At 45.7% G+C, this 22,908-nt stretch overlaps 1 protein-coding gene across 4 annotated transcripts in view; it reads right to left on the bottom strand.

The window, feature by feature from the left end:
- The window catches only part of ATG7 (autophagy related 7), a 215,908-nt gene that overhangs the window by 167,729 nt on the left and 25,271 nt on the right, over positions 1 to 22,908 (bottom strand). For all 4 annotated transcript variants that reach the window (XM_031686218.2, XM_031686219.2, XM_072941857.1 and 1 more), the window contains exons 6-11: positions 22,294 to 22,410; positions 20,870 to 21,019; positions 7,406 to 7,494; positions 5,749 to 5,870; positions 1,612 to 1,702; positions 699 to 843 (exon numbers count right to left, since the gene is read on the bottom strand). In XM_031686218.2, the coding sequence (XP_031542078.2) occupies positions 699 to 843; positions 1,612 to 1,702; positions 5,749 to 5,870; positions 7,406 to 7,494; positions 20,870 to 21,019; positions 22,294 to 22,410 (714 nt within the window). The remainder of the gene's footprint in view (positions 1 to 698; positions 844 to 1,611; positions 1,703 to 5,748; positions 5,871 to 7,405; positions 7,495 to 20,869; positions 21,020 to 22,293; positions 22,411 to 22,908) is intronic.

Here is a 22,908-nt window from a genome sequence, read left to right as displayed (position 1 = left end):
GGATATGTAAAGAAATAAGAATCTTCACTTCAACAACATCTCCTAAAGAAAAATATGCTGAAATTGATTAAACAAATTGAGGCCAAGTCACACAATAAAATACTATACATATACATGCCATGGAACACATAAAAAGAGAACCACAATTATTGTTCTATTAAGTTAAAAATAAAAGCCTGTTGCAGACAGTATGCTATGATCCAACTGCTGTAAATATAAGTAAGAGCGAGCAAAGATGACAAATGCGTCTCTGTATTGCATATGCCTGCGAAAACCTCAGGGAAAGATGCTGCGTAACAATCTGTGAACTCTGCTTCATTCGTGGAAGTCAGACTTGGGAGGGAGTGGATGGAGGTTTCCTGTTTCTGCCTTATAATAAAAGCATGTAATCCTTTTATAATTAAAGAGATGCTGAGAAAAGAAGAAAGGGAGGGTGAGAGGGAAGGAGGGAGAGAGGAGAAGGAGTATCCGGGAGATGGAAGGCACTCAGATACATTCATCCCTTGGTATCCGTGGGGAACTGGTTCCAGGAGCCCCTGGGGATGCCAGAATCCACAGATGCTCAAGTCCCTTGTATAAAATACAAGGCCCTCCACATCCTTGGATGTGAAACTCACAGGTACGGAGGGTGGACTGTACAGTGAAATAAGAAAGGAAGCCACAGCTTCAGAGGTAACTTTTGGCTCCCACAAACTTACCATCAGCGTCCTAGCTACATTACAACCCAAGGTGCCAGCTCCAAGCAGCAGACACTTGACAGACACAACTCTGTCTAAGTCCAAAGTAGGGACCAATCTCCAACACATCAATTTGAGATTTAGATCCACTGATGACTCAGCTAACCTAGAAAATGAGAGAATTACTATTTACTTAGCCAGTCACTCATTTATGCCCCAATCTTGTCCTTATTAGATAAAAAGCAGCTACATGAGAAAATAAGAAGCAAATACTAAGAAAATTAGGGTCACAGGGAAGATAAAAGCCTGAGGGTCGGCGGGAAGGAGAAAGGTTACCCCAGAGAGCGCACGGCATCATCATCTATCGCACCTGCAGAGGGATGGGTGTGGCACTGAGCTCCCAGCAGCAACGTGAAATGGGAAGTATGACCAGTTATAGGAGCTACTGTGTCCAGGAATAAAAACACACCAGATGCTTAAGAGGACAGTTCTGCCTAATGCTGAAAACAGAAATTTCTGTCCCCTCAGTAAAGGGGGTACTTATATCGTGCCTTCAATACAAGTCTGGTTTCTGTGAAATATTTCTTATAATGGCCTTCAATGCAGGCTAATGGGACAAAATTGAAGGGCAACGAATAAACGACTAAAAAGTTGTGTAGGTGCACAGTCTGAGAGTCCAAGCTTGAAGCAAGAACAAAATCGAGAATGTCTGGAAACACAGATGAACTGTGTGCCCTTCAGGATACCCATCGTTAATATTAATTCTCACGACCAAACAAATTCAGAGGCAGCAAAAAGTGGGATACCACGCATCGCCCACACGAATGGCACCCTCCCCCCCGACTCAACTGGGCAATGCGCCTGGCCTGACAGAACCTCGCGTGCATTCTGGTTACAAAGAGACCCCCTGGAGACGGCAGCTTTCAAATTTTACCTCTTAGGGTCCATACATTCGCTGAGGTTCACCATCCTTGGTCCCATGCCTCCTTTCTGGTTCTTTTCCCATCCGACTGCTTTGGGACAATCTTAAGACAAATGAAACAGTACATTTAGTGAAGGAGGGAAGAATAACAAATAAGTCAAAGCAGCAAGATGGCCCATGAGTTGATAAGCCTTTAGTTCATTTCTTTTTCAAGGAGGTTCGCAGGCTTGAATTTGCATCTACTTGCCTCAGTTGCTTCCCCATCTCCCTCAGTCACTAGGAATCTGTTTGGAGACCCTCAGTGCTGAGCAGTCTTCCTGTAGAGGGGCTCCTGAAATAGCCTTGGCCTCTGGCCCGAGCTGCCTCAACATCTGTAGTTACCAGAAGCTGCTCAAAAAGAGACACTCATCTCTGGAGCGTGTCTAACCCTGTGGAAGGCTCTCTATCGAAGGAAGACAAGCCAGGGCGACTGTGGCACACCTTTCGCTGAGTTCCCATCAGGATTTGAACCTCTTCATTCCATGCGCCCCACCCCCACTCATCCTTACTGCATCCCTCCGCCTGGCCTCTCGGTTCCATCACTGCGCACCTACCTGTCTGCAGATCACAGTCTAAGGGACTGTTCTTCTCTTAAGCTGCCCTCTCCTTAAGCCCATCCTTAACCACCCAGACTTCCCCTTTCCCTGACTTATCCCTTTTCCACTAACCTCTTTTAACCTCTGCAGCGGGTGCCCCTGTAACTCCAATTCCAGCTGTTCTCAAAATGTGCCCTCCACAAAGCTCGGCGAGATCAAGGACCCTATGGCTAATGGGCTTGGGAAATGCTGCTATTCCTCTGGCTAGGTGCTCTGCCTGCCTCCAACCACCCAAACCTGGAGATTCACATCACACATAAAGGAGGCAAAGCTCTGAGCAGCCTGCAGTAAAGGAGCCACTTCACTCGATTTGGCTTTGAGCTTCCCAAATTTACCTGGCTCTCTGCACCTGTCACCCGGTAACACCAATTAAAATCTCATGGGACACATTCGGGGAAATGCTGCTCTATTCTATTGTTGCAAAATCCTCCAAAAAATCTGTTACTTTGCAGAACACTCGTGCTACCTCCTCACCTCAGTGGAAACCTGGCTTTCTTGGTGGAATCCTGGCGGTGCAAATCCTGCTACTGGGGGGTACCCGCTCTTACACTCCCTGCACCTTGGGACCTCAGTCCCTCTCCCCTTCTCACCGAATCCCCTAAATACACAAAAAAGCATCAACTCCTTAGCAGGAAATTCACTCAGCCACAACCTACCCTCCAGCATCTACTTTGAGTCACAGTCTCCAAAGGACAGAAGCTCCTTGGCTTGAGGTTCAGAGGTACAGGGGCACCGGGAGGAATTCTGCATCTGTCTCTGATTGCTCACTGGTTTCCTGCAGACCTTCTCTTGCTTTTACATTTCTATCAACGCCTCGTTTTCCTCTCCTTGGGGACTTCGCAGCTTCTGGCCTTTTTTCTTAAAATAATATTGCTCAGTATAATTATGGGAACTAAAGGTGTTCAGTTCCTCTACACAATATTATCTTTCTGGAATAGGATGGCCAATGGGAAGCCAGGGGGCCAATTACCTTAAAAAGCTACCTGGCTGGGGGCAACTTTCACAGCAAGAAGCCAGAAGACAAATGTCCCTTCCTGTTTTAACTCAGGTGCTCTGGTGTGGTTCTTTTTATGCCATGAAAAATTGAAACTAAAATAAGAGATTTGAGTTCTTTAAGAGGATAAGAACTCCAAAATTATTTTTCTGGAGAAAAAAAGAGTTCAGATCTGTTACTAACTCACATTTTGTTTGATTTAGTCACTATTCTTACTTTTTTTTTTTAAATACAGCTACTGGGGATTGAACCCAGGACCTCATGCATGCTAAGCATGCGATCTACCACTGAACTATATCCTCTCCTGATTTACATTAAATTTTAAAATGGTTCTCTAACACCTAGCACAGAAATTTGACAAGAACTTCAGAACCACAGTCTAATACTATAATTAATGTCTCCAGCCTAAGCTTTCTGCTTTTACAGATAAGAAATCATAAAAGCAAAATGTCATTTCAAATGAAAAGATCTCTGTACTTAAGATGTTACAGCCATTTTAAGAACATTAGCTGTACTTTAAACTTACTAATAATTTTAAAAAATACTATATATGGCCATAATATCTAATTTATCATATCTGCTGCCATATAATCTACGCCCATAGAAAATACCCCGTTAATGAGAAAATATCTTTTAGGGGGAAATCCGGCCCTGTTTCCCGAAGTTGGACAAACAGGGGGAGCACGGCCAGGACAGGCGGGGCTTCCCCCGCCCCCCACCTACTACCCCCCCACCCCCCTCCCTGGCAGACTCCGCTGCGCCTTCAGCAGGCTGCCGGCTGCCAGGCGCTCTGTCAGCAAAGGAGAGTGAGCTTGGCTGCACACACGAAGAACAAAACAAGACATTTAAAATTCTATTTCTTATACCACTGTCATTGCAACTGTGGGATGTCTTAGAAATACAAAAAGATACTACCATACTGATACCTTCCGTTCACACTATGATATACAATAACCCTTTATAAAGTTTTATTTACAGCTAAGAGGGAAAACATTAATTTACATGAAAAGAGGAACATTTGCCTTTCTTAAACGAAATCATCTACACTCAATATCAAGTGTAAAGACGTACCGAGGGCATCACTGCACCAGAGAAAAAGCTCTTCTTCAAACGGAAGTGCTTTGCCAGCTTCACCAAGCATCAGTGATATCACTGGGAGCAGGGCATTATGAGTAATTCAGCAACTTTATCTTAAAAATGGAAAGAGCAGTGTCTTCCCCAGCAGGTGGTTGGCAGGGTTAAGGGAGCGACGTGTGGAAGCACCCGGCGGCCTGCCGGGTGTAGACCAGGCGTGTTACTGGTTAGTTCACGCTCACCTAGTTCCCGGGAGCTACCTTCAAGCTGCCACTCGGTAAAACAAAGGTGTGGCACGCCAGGGAACATCACATGGAAGCTATTTCAGAACAGGCCAGAAGAGGGCGCTAAATCAAACGCAAATATCCGAAGACAGAGGCCAGAGGTACCTTCAGGCTCTAAACTAGCAAGCAAACAACTTCCTCTTTGGCCTCACTGAGCAGAAGACCCTGTCACGCTTTCCGAGGAAGTCTATTTAAGATGCTCTTCTTGCTGAGCCAAAGAATCACTGAGGAAATGTTGTCAGAGCCAATTCTGAACCCTTCTGACTTCCGCTCTCTAGAAATGACTTCTCAGAAGAGATTCTAACCCTTCCCCCAATCCCCCAAAACAGACACACACTTTAAGGCACATGACTCACGGAATTAAAGACAGCCATGTGCCTTGGAACGACGCAGATGCTGTAAGGAGCAAATTAAACAGCGTACGTGTATCAAAGTGCTTTGGAAAGGGTGTAAGTCATAGGGGTCTGAGGGTTCATTCTGGAAAGAGTGCTGGGCTTTGGGTAAGATAGGAAAGTAACATAAATTAGCATTTATTAGGCAACTGTAATACGCCAAACATTGAGTCTGTCTTTTACACCGGACTCAGAGTCCTCACAAGGGGTAAGTTATTGCCTCTATTTTACTCAAAATCGAGTGTGTTACTCCGTCTGTGTGACATGTACCTAAATATAAATATGTAAGTAAATGCAGGTGTGTATACACACACCCACATCTACGTACATAAAGTGTCTGTGAGCCCAAGTTTCCTCATGGGGACAACAGCTGCTGTCCACCACACGGGAGCAGATCACGTGAAGGCTATTAAACGCACGAGGAGAACGGCCGCTTCTGCTGCCTGGCTTACTATACGGAGATCACACATCACTTCTTGTAACAAATAAAGATGTAAATGCATTAATACCTCATTCTTCCCGTAAGAAGGGTAAAGAATAAAGACTTTATGTTAAACAAAAACAAAAACTAGGGGGAAAAAATTCTGAAGACCGAAAAACTGCCTGGAGGAAATTTCCCAAGGACAACCTCCGCCTTTGTTCCTGTCTGAGTAGCAGAGCACGCCCTCTGTTCAAGGGAAGCGTTCCCCTTGGCAAAGAGTTAGGAGTTAAACCTGATTTGGTTTCTGATAAATGATAATTACATGCATCCTCAAACACTGGAAAATTACCTGGGCTAAACGCCATTTCTGGAAGCTTCACTTCGAAGATGATGCTGTGGGTGATGTCTCTCACTCCCTGCAGGGTGCGGTCCCGGAAGCAGAGGACTTCAACAGACTGGAAACTGCTACTCCTGATGGCAGGCCCCGGGTTTTTATTTTTGTTTTAAGGAAGGAAAAGAAAGAGCTCACGTAAGAGCTTTGGCAAACCCAGATGGAGAAGATTCAATTCCTTGTAATCACGCCTCCCTGACACCTTCAGGGGATGGCCTTAACCTTTGAGAGATTTTCATCACATCTACATAAGCTTCCTTTGTCTAGGTGTTTAGAGGCTGAGCACTGAACTGGCTGTGATTTTTCTTTAGGTGCATTTTATATAACAATTTTACATTGTACATAAATAATTCTGACACATGAATCTTAAATACAGGGGGGAAAAAAAGCTCATAAGACATTAAAAAGAAACTCTAAGACAAACATGGGTTCTTCTGGTCTCCCTTCTCCCGTCTGAACCTATAGTCCAGCAACAGTGAGGAGGCCCCTGCCCCGCAGACTCTCCTCCAGGATCAGCAAGTTTAACCACTCGCCCTCCGGGGACGACTGCTAATTTATCTACCTTTAGTGAATACCCTTACGTAAGTAAAGCAGATACAAGGACAAGTACACAAACCCTAAACACAAGGAGTGTGTCTCATGCCTTCTCCCAGTCACTACCCAGCCCCTTCAAAGGTAACCACTGCTTTTAAGTCCATACATGGGTTTTGCCTGTTTTGACCTTTGCACACATGGAACCATGGAGCACGAATTCATTTAGGTCCAGCCTCTTTCACTCAATAGTATGTTTTTTAAATTCATCCATGTTTGATATGTGTACCATTCAGATTCACTACAACACTGCATTCCACTGCAAGGAACACACCACCATTCACTGTCCATCCCACTGTTGAAGGACATCTGGGTTATTACCAGGGTTTGGTTATTAAGAATAAGGCTGCTATAAACTTTCCTGTACATGTGTTTTGCTTGCACCTGAGTAAGCACATCTGTGCTTTATATACCTGAGATGGAAACTGCCGAGCCTAGAAGTTCTGAACTTTGGGAGATACTGCCAAACAGGTTCCCAGCAGTGTCTGCGGGTTCCAACTGATTCACATTTTTGACAACACTTGGTACTGTCACCTTGTTGAACTCATTCTGGTGAGCATGCAGTAGTATCTCGGTATATTTTCCTTCCTTGATGACTAGTGATGTTGAGCATCTTTTCAAATGTATATTACCCTCTGTTTTATTTAGTTTAGAGTCAGGGAAAGGGGAGGATGGTAGCAACAGGAAAGTCCTATCCGAGAGCGACCCAGAGAGCTATAAAGGGAGGGCTAGACAATTTCAGGACTGGGACTTCCGGCCGCTGGCCCTGCCCTACGCAGAAGTATCTTTAGTGCAGTATAGTCAGAGTCTGCGGTTCCACAACAGACTTGCTTAGTGGCTCACCACTGACAGAAATGGGCTCATGACTGACTTATTGATTTATTATCTGGTTTCTTTGGCAGCAATTAAAAGATGCCTTTGGGAAAACAGAAATACAGATATAGTCAGATGCAATGTCAAAAACATATAGACAAAGACAGACACAGAGACAGACAAACACACACACACACACACGCGTAAATACCATCTGTGGGCTGCGAGGACCAAAAAATTCCTCAAAGGCCAGCCAGGGTACTGGGCTAAGTTACAGGGATCATATACACCGACAGTAATCTGTGAACAGAAAAGACTTTCTGAGTGAGTCAAGTACCATGTCAGATGCAAAACACAAAATCTGCTAATCCTGCCTTTTTCCTATTTATGCTGTTTTGCAAAAGCAGCAACGATGAGACACTTGGCGAAGGGCTGGGGGGAAGAGGAGAAAGCAAAAGGGTCTCACACCAGACGGCACGGGCTGCCCAGTTCGTCTCTGCACCCCCTGCGCCTTGCACTGGGCCTGGCAGAGAGTAGGAACTAGATACAGTTAGAAGGAAGAACTGAAAGGAAGGCAGGGAGGGAGGGCAGTCACTTGTCAGGGCTCTCATTAGGAAAATCCTCTCTCAAAGAGACATAATCAGTAAAAATTGCTAATTTTTATGTAATGGGAAAATCAAAGAAGGCTCACTACTATTGTAAGTCTGTAGTCAAATCAAGCTAAAAAGCCAGATGCCTCTTATACTGCTAACATATATTTCCTCCCACTCTTCCCAACTCCAACTCCCCCAGCACTGATCTCCATCTGGAAAACTCTACTGAACTTCAAAAACCCTTTCTTCAGTGAAGACTGCTCTTGGTGGAAGCAGTCTCACTCTGTCCTCTGCTTCCACAGCTCTTTGTACCTTATATGTAACATTTCCCACTTTTTCAGTCTCCTTCCTCTCACAAGACAATGAGATCTTGATTTGTAAATACCATTCTCCAGTAAAAGGGATCAGGGCTCCTTGGACATGTGGCTAATTACAGGGCTGCAGCAGGGAAAATACAAGATGAGCCTGGAGCACCTTGCAGAGCAGAAAGTAACGAAGTGCTCAACAAACAAAAGGATGGGGCGTGTCAAGGGGATCCCAGAGACAACTGGGAGAGCCCCCAGTGGCCGTGGCTGGAGTAATCTGAGCAACAAAATAAATAATGTAGTAAGTATAAAATCAGTATCTACGAGTCCATACTGATATAAATAAATAAATGATGAGACAAATAAATGTAAGAAGGTGAAGGGACACGCCCTCCTTACAGAAGGTTCCCAAACAGCACATGTAGACACCGCCACCTCCAGGAGGACAGCTTAATCCCTCTCCTCCTTGAGACCGGGCTCCTCTTGGCCACTTGTTCCCCTTGTAAAAAAAAAAAAAAAAAAAACCCAGTAGCTTTGCAGTAGAGAAACTGGCAAATACTACCTTAATAAGTGATGAAGTTTAGCATCACCAGGGATGTGAGTATCAGGTACCCCACGATAAGGTGTGGCCAGGGCAGTTCACTGCAGTGTATTCTCTCCAAAAGCCCAGACCCCATCATAAGAAAACATCAGACAACCCAAATTAAGAGGCGCTATACTGAAAAAAAACTGAACCAGGGCTCTTCAAAACTGTCAAGGTCATCAAAAACAAGGAAAGTCAGAGGAAGTATAACAGACCAGAGAAGATGAAGGAGACGTGACAACAGAAGGCAATGTGGTCTCCTGGATGGGACCCTGGGAGGAAGAAGGATGTTAATGGAAGAATTGATGAAGCCTGAATAAAGTCTAGATTTTAGTTAATAGTTAAGTAGTAATGTTGGTTTCTTCCTTTTGACAAAGGTCCCAGGGTAATGTAAGGTGATAACATTAGAGAAAACTGAGACGGGTGAGGGTATATGGGAACCCCCTGTGCTATATTTCAACTTTTCTGTAAACCTAAAATTATTCCAAAATAAAGTTCATTAAGAAAAAAGAATGTAGAGAGCAGGGACTATCTTCCATCTCTCCCAGGTCAGTTCACAGATACACAGCGTGTGCTTGGTGATGCAGGCTGAATGATGAAAAGAGGGCTGGATGGATGGAAGACTGGGAGGGAAGGGCGGAGGGGACAGGTGGAAGGATGGATGGATGAGTGGCTGAGTGAAAGGAGGCGGGGCAGATGGCTGGCAGAAAACCACTAAGTTAACCCAGGAGTTTCCTTTTTAGGTATAGTTGTGGATTAAATAAAAACATGGCAGAATTTTGGTTAGTCTAGACTGGTGAATTCTCTAAGGATGCGATCAGCCCACAAGGTTCCATTTATTCACTGCAATGCTTGGGACAGTATGAGACACAAAGCAGGACCTTAACCCACATTCAGTGAAAGGGAAGGAGGGGAGGGAGGAAGAGAGAACACCCAAAAAGCCACCACTAGAGAACCACGACCGACACCCCATGTACAACCTCCTGTACCTTTATTCTCTGTGTAAATACATATTTCACTAGTAAAACTTTTAAACAAAAATAGGCCCAGGCTATAAATACTGCTTTATATCTCTTCATCTATTGGGATCTCTCTTGCATGTCAATAAATGTCATTCTACAACCACTGTCAGTAGTGGGTGAAGGGCATTCCATTGCACAGATGCACCACAATTTTCTCTGTCCTATTAAAGGACAATTAAGTAGTCTTTGTCTGTGAAAATGAATTTTACTATTGTCTTAATCAGATAATTATTACCTTATTTCAAAAATGATCTTTAAAAATGTTTGCTCTCTTCTTTGCTATGTGAAATCTTACCATTCCTGAGACTGAAGCTTTTTGTCTTGATGCATTTTCATGTTTTAAATGCAAATGATAGATTCATCTTTAATGCAATACAGATTCATAGCTACAACCATCCTTTCAGGAAATACAGGATACCTCTGAGATTTCCTTTCCCATGGGGAGATAAAACACCAGCATCTAGGCAGCTTTTAAAAACAGAGCTCGTAGACCATTCTGAGTCCTGACCCTTCCGCAGGAGTGGCCGAGGGCAAATCCATCAACTGCCTGAGTTCTTTTAATCTGAATCATGGGGAAAATAACAGAACCTACTTCACAGAGTTGTAATGAGGACCAGTGGGATGGAGCTGAACACGAGAACATGGGAAGCCCAGCACCCGCAGTGCTTCTGACATATTATCAGTGACTGCGGGTCTCCCTGGGCGAGCCTAGCCACCTGTGTCTGGACCAAGCACCTGAGTGATTCTGATATAGCTGGTCTAGTTGACGGACTTGAATTTGGGAACCATCAGAGAAGGTGGTCTTGTAGACAAAACAGAAAAATTGCCTGTGGGGCTATTTTTCATTACTTTGAAAACTCTGGATTGGCCCGATGTCCTCCCTGGCTCTGCAAAATGTGGTCCCTGCACCAGTGTCACCGGCATCACAGGGGAGCCTGTCAGAAATACAGACTCCCCGGGTCCCCGCCCCCAGCCCTGCTGAATCAGAATCCACATTTTAACAGGACCCAGGTGGTCTGCGTGCTCAGTGCAGTTTTCGGGGCACTGCTCAGCTCTTCAACCCTCTCCAGCCCAGGTTCTCACATTTAATGCACAGGGGAGTCACCCGGGAAGCTTTCATTTCAGTACTGGCTGCCTCGGGACTAAGCAGGAGAAAACCAGGGCTTGCTTAAAACAGGGTGCACTGCACCCTAGGTTCTTCCACACAGTAACTGTGACTATTTGTTAAGCCTCTGTATTTTCTTAACTCAAAGGCACCAGAGATTATAAAATGCACTTTCAAATTGGACAGAAAAAAGGGAAACGTCACCACATTAAATATACACAACAGTCCGAAGCAATTCCTGACTTTAGAAAAATTAAAATATGGGGGAAAAGCACTTAGAATGGAGAAAATACAGGAGGCACTTCCTGTTTCTCTTGCTGGTCTGCAAGGCGTGTGAGCGCTGCAGCAGTCTGCTGTACTCAGCTTTCCAGCCCGAGTGCCTGGCACAGGACCTGATGCTCAGCAAATGCTTGCTGAATAAATGACAGAACTGGTCACTTTCTTAGGCCCCCAGTATATGGAAAGCTCTCCACCTTCACCCCTGCACTGGGCAGAGGTCCTGGGAGGCAGCTGGACGAGGAAAGGCTGGTCTTTGACCGACAGACCTGAGGCTTATGTATAAATCCATGATGCAGCATCCCGGTGGGTACCTCCCCACCCCCACCCATTTCCTTTCTCAACATTATAGGTTTTCCGCTCAGGGACATTTTAACCCTGGGATCCTCCTGGGTGAGAATGCGAGAGTATGGTGTAGAAGAGGGTTTCCTATATGAAGAAGAGAACTCTGAGAATGAGGCCGCCGGCCTAGGGTTCCCTCTGAATGAAGACGTTGTCTTCCTGGGGCTCTTCCAGTCCTGGTGGCCACCGCCACTATGGGGGACACCTTCTTATCCTGTTCCCCTCTATCGACTGTGACAGATGGTATCTGCCAGACTACATTTATTAAGTAATCATCACCTCAACTTCACATTTTTAAAATTCATCAAGGGTATTTACAACACTGATATTCAGCAGGAAATGGGGGAAATGGGAGCAACTGGCATTCTACTGCTGTAACAGTCCCAACAGCTTAGGGAAGAGGATGGCCTGATGCAGCGGGGAAAGCACCGGCTGGAGGACCAGCAGGCACGCCCTCCAATGCTGCAGCTAACTGATCTTCAGACCCTGGGCAAGTTCTTCCCTCACCTGTAAAATGAAGCAGTAAAATCGTTCCATCTCAAAGGATTCCTTCTAGCTCCAGAATTATGGAGCTTTATAGACCATTCAAGAGAAAAAAAAAATCCTCCATAGGTTACAAAACAACACAGACTCAGCTAAGGCTCAACTTCCCTGGGCATCTGAAGGCTCTTCAATTGTCATTTAGGAAGAACCCAGACAGGATCAGTCCAGAAAGTGCCATTCATACAGAGATGCTGAGTTTCAATGTTCAATTATGACTCCATGACCCTGGGCTCTTATCAAATGTCCTGAGTTACTTACTCTCCTGCGAACTGCAGCAGTTTACTTAACCTCTCTCTGCCTTCATTTTTCTCATCTATAAGCTAACTCTCATCTGCACTTAGCACAGAGACTGGGAACAAGCCAAGTACTCAACAAACGGCAATTATAACAACTATATAAATAAACGCTGACAGGAACTTCATTGACCCCTTTGTTCAGGTGTCTATCACTGTCACGTAGTTACCTACCTTGACTGACAAGGTTATCTTTTCTTAACTGGCAGAGAAAAGGGAGGATAAATTCTACTTATCAAATATTCTGAGTCTAGGTTTTATCATCTGCAATTGTAGAGCTGGGGCCAAATGGTATTTAAATTATATAAATTAGAATGTTAGATACTAAAGGCAGATGCCTCTTTTCAAAGAATGAGCATATTTCTGACACTAAATGCAAAGGCAATGAGGTAATAAGGAAGAAAAAATCTTTTTTGAGAAGACCAGGAATAAGTTTTGTAGAACAGCCTGACGTAAAATGAGCTATAGAACAGGAATTAACTACTAAAGAGAAATCTGCCCCTCACTTATACAGGGAGGTCAGCTCGAAAATGCTCTTCAGTAACTCTCCTACCCATGAGGCACACATGAGTATAAAAAGCAAGCATCAGGACAGGAAAAAGACAGAAGCCACCGGACACCAGGCTGAGCATTTAATATCTCCTTGATGGTTCAAAAGTGACTCCAAAATCTTTCAGTGCTTTAGGAACCAAATCAGGAACCTCAATCATTGTAGAAATTGGTCTGTACGATGCAGGGTGAGCCAGTTTAACTATGTGGGTGAACAGATTTTTTCAATGGCAGCCAGAAATAACCCTTGGCTAGGAGTTCTAGGTTCTAGAACTGGCTTTGCCACAAATTCATTGTGTGAACTTGGGCAAATCACTTCCTTTTATGATACAAATCAGCAGAAAGAAACAAAATGTAATTGCAAAACAACTTTGTTTAGAAGGTTTACGAGATAAATACTTCTTTCTACTTGGCTGAGAGCGTACAATTCATTGAAGTGGTTCAGTCAAAATCTGGCTATAATCCATCAGTAATTTGCTGGAAAAGTACAACGTGAGAAAGAAAAGGGCAAAAGTGTCCGCGGGAGTGTGCTCAGCTGGAGAAATTTCCACACTGATGCCCTAAAACACGCCCATCTGACAAATGGCTCTTACCCAAACACTTGATATAACGGGAAATGCACAAAGGAGATGATGTTTTAAAAGTATAGGACAGCTAATGCACGGGGATGTCACAGACAGCTGCCAAGACTCAGAGCCCACTCGGCGAAGAAAGAGCCCCGCTAATAGCATGGTAATTATTGCTCCTTTGCCGCTGCTCTTGTCCAAAGATTTTAAAGCCCTAGCATTCAAGGCTAATGTGGGAGAAATTACAAAGCATTTCCCAAACATCCAATCTTCAGTAACTTCTCTGAAGAGGTAGACTCAATCAAGAACTTCCCCAAAAGAAAGCAACGGGACAGTGACACGGGCTGTTTCCACATAATCACAGGAACCGCCAGTTGGAGCAGAGCTGCTGTGACCACAATGGAATCGGTATCTCACTGCGGGAAAACAGAACTTAAACCAGGCCCAAGTTCAACCGACCAAGTATATGAAACTCTGTATCACATTCGACACTGCTGACTAAGGTGCACTGTTGGCAAAAGAGAAGTCGGCAGCTTGGGGCGACTGTCATTACGAGCAGTGGTGTGCTGCCCAGGCCGGTGCCACAGGCCGAGGAAGCCAACGGGCCCGCCCTCTTCCCAGCCCGCAGCCTGTGACTTCACGTCGGAAGCTGAAACTGGCCATGGTGGGAGCAGGGACACGAGGGAACTGAGCACACACAGCAAATCAGGGCCCCCCCGCCCCCACTGCCCACATGGGCCAGCACACCACTGCTTATCAGCCTTAAAATGTTCAAACCCTTTAACCCAGTAATTCTATATCCAGAAATCTTTTCTAAGGAAATAATAAATCATAATATGAGGGGGGGGATTTCATGCACAAAGAAGCTCCTACGAGTGAAAAATGGTAACAAACCTAAATGTCAAAAATTTAATAAGCACATTATCATGCATCTCTATTAAAAAGGATATTGATGTGGAGTTGAGTATTATTATGCTAAAATAAAACAGAATACAGTACAATCTTAGTCTCTGAAAATTACACAGAAAAAGAAGGAAATAAAGTGTTTACTTAAAAAAAATCCAATACCTTTTAATAACAGTTAGAGCTTTGTGAGATTTTAAAAGCAAAAAGAGAAAGCTGGATGTAAAAATAATGACTGGACCCACACCTAGTGTATCTGCCAGTGTTTTCAAAATGGGCAAACTACAGGTGACAAGCTATCTGCGTGTCCTAAATCACTTCGTGGGTCACAACTAGCATCATTCAAAAAGAAAGAATAGGACAGAAAACAGAGTGCAGAACACCTAGTAAAATATTGTTCTGTGAAAGGTTTGCTTCAATTATATATATGTGTGTGTATACATCTAAAGACAGACATGAAGCATTTGTCAAAACCCGCAGAACGTACAGCAGTGAGCCCTAATGTAAAACCATGGACTTTGGTTGATCATAATGTGTCCAACTTGGTCCATCAATTGTACCAAATACGCCACACTGATGAGGGATGTTGAGGGTAGGGGAGTATGTATGTGTGGGTGGGGAGGGCTGTGTGCAAACTCTGTATTTTCTGCTCAATTCTGCTGTGAACGTGAAACTGCTCTAAAAGAATAAAGTCTATTAAAAAGTAAAAATAAAGACAGACATAAGTATTATTATTGAAGCATCATGTAACAAGTAGTTTTAACTGTAACTAACAAAGAAGTCTGGCCTTAAGCAATCACCTTTAACAACCATAAGACATCCAAGAAAGGAGAAGAAACCAACATGAGATGCATTTGCAACTGAGCTTCAATTTAAAGAAAGCATCACCAGTGAACTGGTTTGGGGGCTTCTGAACCGATTACCCTGCAAATTTCCTGAGAGCGTCTCCAATTTCTTCAGGTTTTTTAAAACCCAAAAGGCCAGAGAGCCGGCCTTTCTTTGGTAAAGGCAAAGTTGGCTGCATGACTCAGGGCCTCAAAATTCCATTCCTATGGAAGAGTGGGAACCCGAGGTCAACTCAAAGAAAAGAACTTTCTTTTGAAAATGAAACCTGACAAACTCATTCTAAGAAAATACAGCAGGAACAATTATAACATGCGAGTAAAACTTAGAGCCTGCCTACATCCACCATCTCAATCCTCACAACCAGCTGCGAGGAGGAGGTGCTGTTACTGCACACGTCTGTGCGGAGGAGACTGAGACCGAGGACTCAGCCGGGAAGCTGCGGGCGGACCCAGAGTCCAGCCCTCCTGCTCTACCATGTCGCGCTGTGAGCCATCGAGAAAAACGTTTTCCCACCATGGGAAGCACTGCGACTGCAGGAGGCGAGACAGTCCACAAGGCAGGGGCTCCCACCCCCCAGCTCATTTCCAGTCTCCTCCCCCTGTAAAAGGGGAACCACACTACTCACGTCGCAGGGTGTTAGAAGGATTACTGCCGCCACGTGTGAGGGACCAGCTCAGCGCTGGACACACAGTCAGAACACGGTAGCAGCTGGCGCTGGCGAAGGGGACAGTGTGCCCTCTTCACAGCAGTGTGCCACTGCCTCACAGCCCGCTGAGGCTCTGAGCTGAGTGAGCGGTACCTCCAGCTGCAAAGGTCCCCCCTCCGGCCTGGAACAGAGATGGGCCATCCCCCTGCTGGCCGCAGCAATCCCAAAATCTCCTCACAGGCAGGCTAACGCCTGTCCTTCCCCTCATCTTCCTGTAAGCCAGGGACCCAAAGAGGATCCAGGGACGGGTTTCAGTGTTCTGTGGATGCCCTGACATTAGACATTAGAACCATATGGAGGTGATTATTTTTGGTGGACAAGGATCCATTGCTTCCACCAGATTCTCAAAGAGGTTGTACATCTGGACCTTCACCCCTGCCCCAAATTAAGAACCAGTGCTCTAAGTCCCCCACTGCAGATCACATATTCCCCCCACGTTCTGTCTCCTGTCAGACCACTCAGCACGACCACGACTCATACTAGACATCAACTTTACGTGCACTGACAATTTGGGAAAGCCTTTATAAGCAACACAGCCTTAATGAGACAGCAGAATACCATATTAAAGTGAGCACTTACAATGAGCCACACTAGGAGGGACCTACCCCTTACTGAAGGCCTACTGTGGTGGTGGGGGCACTGACTGACCCAGGTGTTTCACATGTCAGGCATGCACGCCTTATTCCTCCACTGCATTTTACCCGCCAGGCACGATATCCTGCAGGAGGCGAGACAGTCCACAAGGCAGGGGCTCCCACCCCCCAGCTCATTTCCAGATGCAATGGTGAGAAATCAAAGACAGGGTACCCGCCCTCTGGGAGCTCACGTTCACATGGGAGAAGGTATTACTCAAAGTTCACCCAAGAAACTGTACAATTACAACTGTGCAATCTGCTACAGAGAAGAGCCACACAGTGCCACGAAAACCCGTGAGGGGCAGAATAAACCTTTTTACAGAGGTCAGGGAGACAGTCCTCGAGGAATCATGGTTCAGTTTAAATCTGAATAGAGAACATTTCACTGGGCAAATGGGAGGTGGGGAGGAGGGGAGAGACGAGGCAGAAGAAGAGAAAGGAGAAAGAAGTTCCAGGCAAGATCCCTGCAGCAGGAGGGCACCTGACACCTCTGAGGCGCGGCGGGTGCAAAGCGACAGGGGACATGGAACAAGTCGGGGCTAGACCACACAGGAGCCAGGCCACGTAGAGTCCTGGAGGCCACATTATCAAATGTGATTATTAGTCTTGGAGCACAGGCAAGAAGACACGGTTCTGTTTCACTTTGTGAGTGACGTGAGCAGGCCTGGTTTTCAAAGGACTGCCTTGGACGATATGGGGGTGGACTGCAGGGAGGCCTGAGTGGGTGCAAGGAGACCTGTGAGGAAGCTACTGCAGTAAAGCAGATGAAAGCCCCCAGAGTTTAGACTGGGGCGGTGGCAGGAGAAATGCAAATGCAGAAGACGAAGACAAGTTTAGGACCAAGATCCACAGGATGCGGGGGCAGCAGAGGACAGAGGTGTCTAGCAGGCTGCCCACATTTCCTGTTCTCGTGACCGGATGGATGACGGTGTCACTGCCAGACAGTGATGCCCAGAAGAGGCTCAGACTTGGGGCAGAGATCAGTCTGGAGATACTGACTGTGAGGCGCTGGAGAAACAAGCAGGTGGGCGGACAACACAGTCCGAGGTCCACGGGGAGGTTCAGGCTGCAGGAGGCAGTCACTGGAGTCACGGGCACCAGGCTCCCCCAGAAGAGAAAACAGACCAAGAAGAGAGAAACTTAGAGGGATTCCAACATTTCTTTATCTTATATGTGAAGACACCAATGCTCCCAAAGGAGTAGTGGCTTCTCGGGTGGGGGTCAAATTCTTGGTAAGAGGGGGAGGTAGGAAACAGTAAAATATGAAGCCAGAGTGCAAATGCAGGAGCTCCCACTGAAAAAACACCTGTTCCTAGAAGAATGAGATAAAAAATGTCAAGGAAACTTTGTGATGCAAGGAACACAAAAGAGTAATTGGACTTAAGTGAAAGCAAGTGAATGAGATTCATGCCATAGAAGCAGGAGTGACCCAAGTGAATTATACAGCTTCACAGAAAGCGTGTCTTCAGGGCTCTGCTCAGACACTGCTTTCCCCCCGAAGCCTTCCATGATTACACCAGTCCACAAGTAACCGTCTCCCCCTCAACACTCACGCGCTTGGGCCCACGAAGTGCCTGGCATTAGGCTAAACGCAGAGGGTGCAGTGTGGGGTCCGGCATGGTCTTTGCACTAAAGTTGCTCACGGGCTGCTCAGGGGTCAGGGTGAGGCAGATAAGCAGCAAACCGACAATGACATGAGAGCTCAGTCGTGTGAGGAGAAGGGCCCCTGGCAGGACACAAAAGAGGGACAGCTCAACAGTGCCAGGAATCAGCCAGCGCTTCCCAGCAGTGATGAGCCAGAAAGGGGGCTGGGGCTGACGAAGGGAAACAGACAGAGGCATGACTCAAGGCAGAGGGATGGAGGGAACTTCCAGGGCATTTGGACGGCACGCTGGAGCCACAGCCTAGGACGCGTCGTGGGGATATCAGGAGACGAGCCGAGAAGGGTAGACGGGAGCCAGGTCTGAAGAGGCCTTGAATTAAGCTAAGTATTTTTCACTCTATCTTGACATAAACAGGAACCACAGAAGGGTTTTAAGCAGAACAGTGACACAATCAGATTTACGTGTTAGAAAATGCATTTGGGCAGCAGTGCGGGGGATGGATGGGACAGCCAGGACCAAAGACAGGGAGGTCGGCCACGAGGCCACGAAACCCCTAAGAGGCCACCAATCTGCGCCGCTTCTGGTGATCCTTGCTAGAACCAGACAGGGCACAGATGCAGAGATAAACAACCAAAGTGTCGCCTGTATCATTTCGTTGGCACTTCTTTTCCGTGACTTGAATTTCTAGTTAACTTTCCACAGGTCAGTGTCTCATCTCCCTTAGAAGACCCCAGGGTCTGTGAGAGGAGGTATAATCATATTTCATCATTTCTGGCTTACAGGAGGTGTTCAACATAGGCACTGAGCAAAGCCAGGCTTTCCTGAGATATGCCCTTAATTGAGTGAGAGATGCTCTACCCGAACTTGGCAGGTGCTCGGCCTCAGCGTCAGGGCGCTGGGAACTTGCCCAGACCACTTCAATGGAGACTCCAGAGAGTTGCTCACTCTTTGAAAATCTGTTGCTGCTGAGGAAGAAAGGAAGTGGATGTGTACGGAGCACCTGCTGTGTGCTGGGCATTTTGTCCATATTATCATGTTTAATCTTCATGAAGCCTTGTAGCAGGTGGTACTGCCACCGTGTACCAGAGAGACCAGGGTAAAGACAGGCTGTGCAAAACTCCCCAAGGTCACAGAGCTACAGAGTGGCAACGCTGGGTGTCAAATTCAGACCTGTGTGATCCCGAAGGTCAAGCAGAGACGCCCCTCCCCGATGACACAAGAGTGCCCGGACTTTGGAAACGGACAACTGGGCTGTGTGGCTATGAGTCTTATTTTTATCCAACAGAATATGCAGATACCGATAACACCTACTTCAAAGTTATTACAAAATCGAGTATGTGAAAGCCCCTTTTAAATTAAAAAGTGCTCTGCAAATTTTTTTGGTCGAGCTGCACTGTGGGCAGGACCACTTCTCCACCGCACACCACTCGCAGGCCGGCTGCTTTCAAACGCAGGCCGCTTCATCCGCCTGCTGTCACAGCGGGGCCTCACCCTAGATTGGACTTCAAATTAATGGTGGTCTCGCTGCTCCTAACCTAGCTACAGTTCTGTGAAACTGCCTGGGGTGGGGGAAGAATTTTCGTAAAAATTCAATCCTCAGTCATCAATTTAAAAAGGGCTCCCTCTGAAAAAGAAAATGCTAGTGAATTTTTTGAGGAAAAAAAATCTACTTAAAAAAAGGCATCCGAAGTTCAGGGAAGGAACTGCCAGGGCATTGGTGAGAGGCCTGCCTCCCGTCAGCTCGGACAAGTCCGCACAGCTCTCGAAATTCTCCCACTTGATCTCACAACTGCATAATGCTCATCGTCGATTTTTCGTTTCTAACTCACAATATCTGATATGGCTAAGACAGCTTACTATCTCTCCCATTGCATCAAACAGACACTTAGAGTACTCTTCCATTTATTCAGAAGAATTTTATTGAGGGCCCGAGACAAAGGCTGGATGCTATGCTGATAGAGATACAGAAGACTCGGTCCCTGTCCTCTGGGAGCTCACAGTCTAAGAGCACAAAAAACAACGTGTGCAAGGGAGCGAGTGGAGCAGGCAGTGGGGATCAGGGAGTGAGTGCAGTGAGCTCAGGGGGAAAGGTCAGATCGGCCACACCATGAGAAAGCAGGCTTCTCTGTGGAGGCAGGGTTTCAGCAAGGGGAGAGAGCCGCTTAGGACTGCCACAAGTGGGAGGTGTTTCAGGAAGACAACACAAGGACAAAAAGAGATACAGCAAAAGCTCTGGGTCTGTTTGCTTCGGGGGGCTTGTCAGTGAGTGACAGAGACGCTTAGCTGGAGCAATGGTTTATGAGGAAAACAGCGGAAGACGAGGCAGAAAAGGTGGTTTGGAGCCAGAAGGAAGGAAGTCACCATTAACTCTTGATCAGTGAAAGACACAGGGAACACGGGGGTCTGAGGGAGACCCTTCCGTCATGCTGGGGTGCAGGATAGAAGAGAGCCCCCGTTGTCCAGGAGTGAGATAACCAGGGCCTGAACTACAGTGGTAGCCCTGGGAATGAACGAAAATTAAGATACAAAATACACTAGGAAGAAAAGCTGAAAAAAACTTAACCACCAGCAGGAAGTGAGGAATCCAAAATTACTCTGAGGTGCCACAGAGCTACGAAAATCTGGAGGAGGAGCTGATTTGGGAAATGCAGGGGTGGGAGAGGGTGGAGATACAGCAATGTTCTGAGACAGTCTTTGGAGGGTTTAAGAAATCTAAATGAGCCTGAATTTTGCAGTGGTCTACCATAACGCAAACATCAGATTTTCTTAATGGATAATAAAATGATACACAAATGTTCTCTGACCTTTGTCCTCTGACCTTGGAAGAAGTCACTGTAGTGCTTAAGCAAGGACACCAGCACCTCGTTCTCATCATACTTGATTAAGAAGTAAGGTAGCGCTGAGACTCCTTCTGTTTGACAAAGATCATCGTATGCACGCTCAAGGGCCTGAATCTGAAAACAGGAAACATTGAGTTATTCTCCAGACAATTACTTACCGAGTTCTGAGTGAAAAATTAACATTTAAAAAAAGGTACTTTCAAGCCAGAAGACTGGAAATGATTGATTATATCCGTTACTCTTTTTGCAGCACATAAACCTATGAATGCCCCAAATAAACCACCTGGCTTTTATACAACACTTTCCACGTGCATGGCAGTGTGTCTTAGACAGGGGCACAGGGGGACATATCATGGTACAGCATGGTGGTTCCCTAAGATGTCACCACAAAGGTTTAGAGACGTGGCCGAACATTATTTCTCTCCTGTGATTACCAAGCGTGAGTTACCATGGATGAATTTCACCCTGACCCTTTCTATAATCTTTAACAGCTTTACTGAGACATGCTTTCTTTACTTACCACACAAGTGACTCATTCACAGCACACAGATCAATGCTGTTTTTAGCATGTTCACAGGAATCTGCAACCATCACCACAAGAATCTGAGAACATTTCTGTCCCCACTAAAAGAAACCTCAAACCCATCAGCAGTCAGTCCACAGGCGTGATCCTTTTCTCCCACTTACATTTCTCCCTGGGAAATGAGTCCCACAAAACCACAACTTTTGATTTGTCTTAGTAAATGTATTTGTTATTAATTTTTTAATTATGAAGGGCTGCTCCCTGGCTTTAGAATTAGTGACTGACACACTTCATGAATTCAAGTCATCTTGCCCTCCATCTCTGCCTCAGCAATGACCAGAATTTTCTGGCTGAGGGTCTCTGTTCCACCAACCTAATGATTTTCACAGCTCTTCTTAGAACCATCTCTAATGACCTGATTATCTTTCTTCAGCTGTAAAGGCTAGCTCTGCATGCACCATTCCTAATGTGGAAGTTCTGCAGCTTGGCACAAAGGAAGGAGGATGTCTTCAACTTGGTTTCAAAGACTCTCCCCAAAGTATATTGCCTCACGATCCCCTACACTGAAAGTGAAGACCACATGTTGGCCAATTCTTGCAGTCTTTCAAAATGTGTCTATAATTCCTCCTTCCTCATATTTCAACAAATGCCACTGAGAACCTGGAAAACTGTTGCTTGGTACTTCTTCAAAATGATCTCACAAACACGGTGCAAGTCAGCCTGCTCCTGGTACCATCTTTGGAGGATTCCACACTGACCACCTCTTCATCTAGGCAAGCGCCTATCTGTCTTTGGAATGACCTAGATAAACTACTCATGCACGTTAAACCCAGTTTTACCTGTATTTTGTTTTATTTGTTGATACCTGTTTCAGTGAAAACCTCTGATCCAAGCCCACTGGTCCCTGCACGAGGGGTATACTCTCTGGAAGGCAGAGAGCGGGGGAGCAAAACCAGTAGTAGAAGTGGTACTTCTTTAGATCCTAGAAGACACAACATGACACATCAGAATAGCAGCAATGATGAAACTGAAGTGCATCTACTACATGTAACTTCCCAACAGCCACGTAAGACAGAAAAACTAATGCACACAAGATACGACCAGCTTAGTCAGAAATTCTCATCTCCAACAGAACTCTGAGAGGACACAGAACTTCTGTCTTTATCTGAAATACTCCCACACACCACAAAATAATTAACAGATCATGAGAAACGTACTGGCCACTCGCTAATTGAAGTATTCAATAAGTGACAATGACATCATCTTTGTTTAATACACAAAATCATCTGGGAGGTAAATATTATCATCCCATTTCATACACAGAAAATGGAAGTTTAGAGAAGGGTGTAGAATTTGAACAAAACAAAGATACTCTGGCAGACAGGGGAGCAGAATTCTACTCCCAAAATGTAGGCTCTTGTCCTTGGTACCACATACAAACCACACACCATCTGTGGAGGGATGACCTCCAAGTACAGTT

The sequence above is a fragment of the Vicugna pacos genome, chromosome 17, assembly GCF_048564905.1.
Source record: "Vicugna pacos chromosome 17, VicPac4, whole genome shotgun sequence".
Classification (NCBI taxonomy): Eukaryota; Metazoa; Chordata; class Mammalia; order Artiodactyla; family Camelidae; genus Vicugna; species Vicugna pacos.
The sequence above is the reverse complement of the archived record's forward strand: the minus strand, read 5'-3'. Positions and strand labels throughout refer to the sequence as shown.